This window comes from Ctenopharyngodon idella, chromosome 15, assembly GCF_019924925.1.
Source record: "Ctenopharyngodon idella isolate HZGC_01 chromosome 15, HZGC01, whole genome shotgun sequence".
Taxonomy (NCBI): Eukaryota; Metazoa; Chordata; class Actinopteri; order Cypriniformes; family Xenocyprididae; genus Ctenopharyngodon; species Ctenopharyngodon idella.
In genome coordinates this window covers 7,028,768-7,035,578 of record NC_067234.1, presented here as the reverse complement: position 1 = coordinate 7,035,578, position 6,811 = coordinate 7,028,768, and the positions used below count along the sequence as shown (strand labels likewise).

General features: G+C 35.2%; 1 protein-coding gene across 1 annotated transcript in view; it reads left to right on the top strand.

Annotated features, from left to right (window-relative positions):
- Positions 1 to 1,618: 1,618 nt before the first annotated feature.
- Positions 1,619 to 6,811, top strand: part of LOC127496199 (LHFPL tetraspan subfamily member 6 protein) — a 113,711-nt gene continuing 108,518 nt past the window's right edge. The window contains exons 1-2 of the mRNA XM_051863927.1: positions 1,619 to 2,102; positions 5,975 to 6,505. Coding sequence (XP_051719887.1) covers positions 6,121 to 6,505 — 385 coding nt within the window. The 5' untranslated portion in view covers positions 1,619 to 2,102; positions 5,975 to 6,120. The remainder of the gene's footprint in view (positions 2,103 to 5,974; positions 6,506 to 6,811) is intronic.

Genomic DNA, 6,811 nt, shown 5'->3' with positions numbered 1-6,811 from the left:
CGCTGACTATTTTAATGATGTCTTTAGTACCTTTCTGGACCTTGAATGTGGCAATTATCTTGCTTTCTATGAGATAGAAATCCTCTCGGATTTCATCAAAAATATCTTAATTTGTGTTCTGAAGATGAACGAAGATCTTACAGGTGTGGAACGACATGAGGGTGAGAATTGACAGAATTGTATTTATTTATTTGAATTTTTATTTATTTATATTTTATACATTCTTGTTTTTTCCTTTGTTTGTTTTATGGTTTTACTTTGATTTGATGCAAGTGCTTTTAAGGAAATGTTTGCAAGGTGTGATATCAAATCTTTGAAAAATCTTTAGATTTTAGTCTAAGACTGCCACACCATAAATTACTTATACTTTAGCTAATTACTAACTTACTTACTTTATTTATTTAGATAGCCTACTTTTTATTTTTTATGAATTCCTTGTTGTTTTATAATGGTTTTACTGTATAAAGTTATTTTTTTTATTTTTTTATTTTTTTTAAAAAGCCTATAAAACATTTAAAATACCAATGTTGGAGAATTCTACTTTTTCTTTACTTTATTTCGATCGATCATGCCACAGACCCCCAAATATGATCACCCTCGTGCTAAGAACAAAAATTAGCTAATATTTTTATGTGTAAAGACTAATTTGGTTTCAATTATGTTACTTTTTTCTACTCTGTACTTTACTGTTAGATTGTTTATTTATTTATTTGTTTTTTTTTATTTATTTATTGAATGTATTTTATTAATTAAAACAATTTTAATGTATTAATTGAATTTTTTTTTATTTATTTAAATCAGTTTTTTTTTTTATCTTAATCTATTTATTTAGTTAAACTTATTTTTTTATTATCTATTTAATTTTAGATTGTTTTGTTTGTTTTCTCTAGTCTAAACTTTTCCAGGGACCACCCCTACTCGTTTGTGGCCCCTGGGGGTCCCTGCAGTTCGAAAACCAGGGGTTTTTAAACTTAATGATGCCAAGGACCCCCAAATATGATGAAACTTTTATGAGGGACCCCCTTCCTAAAATGCATCTATATATTTTTATGTATGAAAAAACATTTAAACTGTTAGATAAATAATAAGTGTGACATTATAAATACAACATATTGTTTCCAAACTTAAATTGGCTATACTTAATGTTGGATTTATAAACCTGAAGAAGAACATTTTTAATAAAAAATTTTTTTTGATAAGCAACTTTCACAATAAATGTAAGCAGTTTAAGTACTGCGTTAAGAATACAACCCCCAGTGAACAAGATAAAGGGGACTATAGTGAAAAAAAAAAACTCACTAGAAAGATACAAAGCAAACATATAGCCTACAAATCTGGAAAGTATGTATACTGCAAGGAGAGAAACGTTTAGAAATGAAACAGAATGTTCAGTAGACTTTAACCATTTTTGCTTTGTCTTTTTGTTCTCTGAAATTTACTTTAGACATTAGACAATACACCTATTTCTTTTATTTTCAAACGCAGGTATTCGTCTCAAAAATCGGTGTCAAAAGCAGGTTCCCACTGTGACAACAAATATAGACAACATTGCCAGCTGTAAGTTAAAGACAATGTGTGACATATGAACTGCATTTTTTTCAGCTGGGCATTAATGTTCGATCGTTTTTTTTTTTTTTTTTGTAGTAAAGACTTTAAGGTATGTGTCTGTATAGAAACTGATTTTAAAATAAATGTACCCTGAGAAATATTATTGGAGTAGTGTGACAACTAGCCCCGGTGTGATTAAAAGGAAGCAGGACGGTGGGCGGAGCTTCGAGTACGTTAGAGAGTGAGGGAGCGCGCTTGGACTCACAGTCTGACTGCTGCCACACTGCACTCAGTGCAGGGACACAGGCACACTGTTCAGTATCTCGCGTCTCTTATTAAAGACACCGGGGTTATTTCAGCGCTTTCCTGCAGGAGTGACAGTGAAATTAACACAAGCTGACCTCAGCAGACCACATTTAACGGAATTTAACGCGCGTTTTCTGCATGCGTAGAGCGAGTTGCACCCCGTTCAGCGGACAAAGTTTATTTCTGCTTCACGGTCCCATGAAGCTGGACAGGAGTTTGAATTAACACGCCAGTCAGAATATATCTATGTAAGTTATCACACACGATGGGTTTTTTATGGTTATTCATGTTTTGGCATGATGTCGTGCTTGTCTTTTGCATGGCATGAGTTTATGTCATTACTGTCATAAATGTATCATTAGCACTATTAATAGCCTAGATGATCAGTCTGTTGAGGAGCTTTTCTTTTCTTTTCTGTAAATACTAGATATTTGAGCCCCTTAAACACCTCTTATAACACTTTGTAGAAATTTACATTCATATAATAAAAATATGATTACATTAAGCTTTATAATCCTTAACACCCTTAGATAAACATTCATATAGGCTATAGAAATGTCATGAGCACTGATTATAAGATTCACACACTGTGAAAAGTGAAAATGTGCAGTTATCATAGGAGTTATTCCGACTAGCCTTAAAATTAGTTTCATTAACTTACTTTATTTAACTTACTATATTTAGATTGGTATCAAATAATGACATTTTGACTAATAAAATCAATAGATTTTAAAACCAAAACCAAAATTTTTCTTTTCTTTTCTTTTCTTTTCTTTTCTTTTCTTTTCTTTTCTTTTCTTTTCTTTTTCTTTGCTAGTGTTCCTCTGCAATCACTTGTGTAAATATTAGATAAGTCAGCCTTATATGGAGTTTTGTTCACTCTTCCTGCACTGTTTTAAAGAAGTTGGGAGGCAACTTTCATTAACCACATGAACAAACATCAAATTAAACTCCAGAAGCTTAAAATCATTTGTTTAAGTTCATTCAGATTCTTTAGTAAGACATGCCATGAAATGTTGATTAATTCTTTTTCATTCATTCATTCATTCATTTAATCAATCAATCATTTATTTAATTAAAGTATTCAATCAATAATTTATTTTAATTTCTATTCAGAACTATTGCTCTCCTTGTCATGGTAAGTCTACGGAGAACAAACAGGAATGGAAATGTTTACTTGTTTGTTTTTTTATTTATTTATGCATGTTTTCATTTAATTGTATTTTTATACATTCTTTTGTTTTAAGTTTGTTTTTAGTTAATATTTTTCCATAATTGTTTTTGAGGAAAACATAATCACTGCACTTTCCAATGTTTACCAAGTTAGAGATATCAAATCTTTGGGAAATGTATAGAGTTTTGTTTTTTATTTCCATGTCATATTGAAATGTACATGAACTAATCACCTGTTACACTGTAAGAGTGAAAATGTGCAGTAAAATTATAAAATTAAGTTGCCAGAAAAGAAATATTTCGGCATATAATTCATACACCAAGGCAGCATTTATTAAAATAATAATAATAAAAAAGCATCATTACTCCAGTCTTCAGTGTCACATGATCCTTCAGAAATCATACTAATAGGCTGATTGGTGCCCAAGAAACATTTCTTATTAATTTCAGTGTTGAAAACAGTTGTGCTGCTTAATATTTTTGTAGAAACCATGTTATATTTTTTTTCAGGATTCTTTGATGAATCGGATAAACAAAAGAACATTTTATTTGTAACAGAAATATTTTGCAATATTATAAACGTTTTTACTGATACTTTTGATCAATTTGATGATCCCTTGCTAAATAAAATCATTATTTTCTTTAATAAAATAAAAAAATATAATCTTACTGACCCTAAACTTTTGAACAGTTGAATAGTGTATACCAGCGGTTCTCAACTCTGACCCTCAAGGTCCACTTAGTGTTTGTTTACGTGACAAAAATGTACTAAAAACAAAAAGTGTTTCCTTTGTGAAAAAGTGTAAACTCATGTTTAATGTGATAGTTTAAACCTTACATCTACTACAATATAATATATTGTTAGTCTCGAGAGTATTTACATTAGTGAATAAATGTAAATGTATCCACAGTAAGAATTCGTTTGCCCTAATGGACTGGTGGTAAAAACTTTGTTTAGCATGCCAGAGGTTCTGGGTTCTAATCCGCCCTTTTATAGTGTAATTTATTTTTTTATTTATTTATTTTTTCATTTAAACCAAAGATGTTCATCAGTGATTGCATATCAAGAGTAGGGATGTGTTTGTTTGCGTTTTGTTTTGTGATTTCACTGGAAGGAATAGAGAGTGTCTGCAACAATGTTAATCGATGCACAAGCACCAAGAGAACACTGTTGCACCACTGATAACAGCGACAACAAGCACTCAACATGATTTAAAAAACAACACATCCCAAAGCCAGATCACCTCTTATTTAACACAAACAAATGATTTACTATTCAACTAGAGATGCTTCTTTTGTATTCCGTGTCGCGAGATGTTTCAAAAAGTGCGTTGGACAATGTCTACCCTGGTGGGGACATACTGTATGTCCCACCCGCAAATTACGCCTATGTCCCCATTCACAAGCATCCGCGAAAACAAGTAAAAATGCTGTATTATGCTGCCAGGCCAGTAGATGGCGATGTCACTTTGTAAAGAAAAACTACACACCTGTAGACTGAACATGTAATATGTATGTGCATGACATCACCATTTCCACAAAGTTGCATTTTTGTAGTTTACTCTGAGATGATAATGGTATCGTTTTCAAAAACTTGCACTTTGAAACCCGTTTTTAAAAGTTTGCATTTTCAGGCCCCCAAAACGTCATGTCTTGTAAATGAACAGCCAAAATGCATCAAAAGTTTTGGTTTCACTTTATTTTGATGGTCCCTTTAACACATTCTGCCCAACACAACGTTGCACCTACATGTCATTAGAGTGTTAGTAGAATATTAGTTGACTAGTAGTGTTAGATTTAAAAACTCTGGGTATACTTTGTTTTTTTATGCGTATGCTAGCGTACGCGCACAGTCAAACGCATACGGAAATTCAAACTCCTGGGAAAGTATGCTTCATTTGACTCGTACACATACACAGGTGTTCGACACATGCGGAGTATTGCGCAATGTCTCACCATGAGTTACAACCCATGTAAATATCTTTGTATTCTTTCATGCTAGAGTTGTACAAATGAGGATACTTTCTAACCTCTTCGCACAATCTCTCGTCTATGTAGGCTTCCATTGTCGCTGTAGCTTGCATGCGTTCCTGTCTGTTCTGTTTATGCAGTTTTTCTTTGGCTACCTTGTGAATTGGCACGGTTGCCACCTTGTGGATAAACTAATTACTGCAAAAAAAATAAAAAATAAAAAATAAAAAATGCGCACATACAAGATCTCTGCGGTTACAAAAATCTGGCGGTGCGGATACCCTGACCCTCGCGTATGCGTAAAAAGTACACTATACTTTGGTGTTTAGTTGACATGTACTTGCAATCAGTACTAGAATGTCTGTTGGAGGACCATCACAATAAAGTGTTAGCAGATATTAAGCAGAAAGTCTATTAATACTCTGTGACGAGCAGGGCGGGCGAGAGCCGTGAGGCAAACGACGGCATTCCTCCGCTCCCTCCAGAACGGCAGCCACCCCACCTCGTCCCAGGAGCACGGCATCCGGGTCTCCGTCCCACCTTTCACAAGGCTCCAGTACCACCGCCTCGGGCAGCCTCTCGCCCGCCCTGCTCGTCACATACTCTAATGAGAGTTAGCTGACATGTTGCAAAGTTACTATAAAAAAGGAGCATCAAATAAAGTGTTACCAAAGTTTTGAGTTTTTGGTTGAAAATATTGTAAACGGCCCCTTTAGTTCCTGCAGTGTTTAGCTCCAACCATAATCAAACACACCTGAACAAGCTAATCAAGGTCTTCAGGATTACTAAAAAGGCAGATGAGTTTGTTTGAGGTTGGAGCTAAACTCTGCAGGAAAGTGCCAGAGTTGAGATCCCCTGGTGTATATGAATGTTGTTGAATCAGATATTAGGAATTGTGACTCTTTGTGATTGTTAAATGTCAGTCAAAATGTTGTGACGATTGATGGGACAGTGTGTTTTATTGCTTCTTTCTCAGGTGACGGCACACAGAACCATGGTGAAAACTGTATGGAGATAGACATCCTCTTTCCAACAAGGGAAAAGGAATTATTTTTTGTGACATCCTCGTTTTCCAAGCTCTCTTCTGGAAGTGTGTCCAATATTTAAAGACATTTGTCCAGCATGGCATCCAGCCTGACATGCACAGGGATGATCTGGGCTCTGGTGTCCCTGCTGAGCGCAGCAGCTTCCTGCGTGGGCTTCTTCATGCCCTACTGGCTGCTGGGCTCACAAATGGATAAACCAGTGTCCTTCGGCACTTTCCGGCGGTGCTCATATCCCGTTCGGGATGAGGAGAGGCAGGCTACGGTCATGCTGGAGCAGTGTGGGCGCTACGCGAGCTTTCATGGCATCCCGAGTGTGGAATGGCGGATCTGTACAGTTGTGACGGGGGTCGGATGCGGCCTGCTGCTGCTGGTGGCACTCACGGCACTCATGGGCTGCTGCATATCAGAGCTCATCTCCAGAACCATCGGACGCGCAGCAGGGGGAATGCAGTTTCTTGGAGGTGAGTAACAGACTGCCAGTCTGACATGCTACAGTATATTTACATGCAGACAAGTTTAAGGTGAAACTCACAAACACATGTCCTGGTCACATTTCACTCCAAAATTGAAAGACAAATAAAGGATTATATTTTGTGTTCACAGCAATTTCACAGATTTACCTAAAAATTCTCAATGTTGTAATGCAAGATTTGTTTATTTATTTGTTTGTTTAGTTAGTTAGTGATTATTGTTCTCATTACTGTAATGTAGTTTTGTTTTTGTTTTTGAAATGTGTTTTCTTATTTCTGCCTTTTGATTTAAAGGTG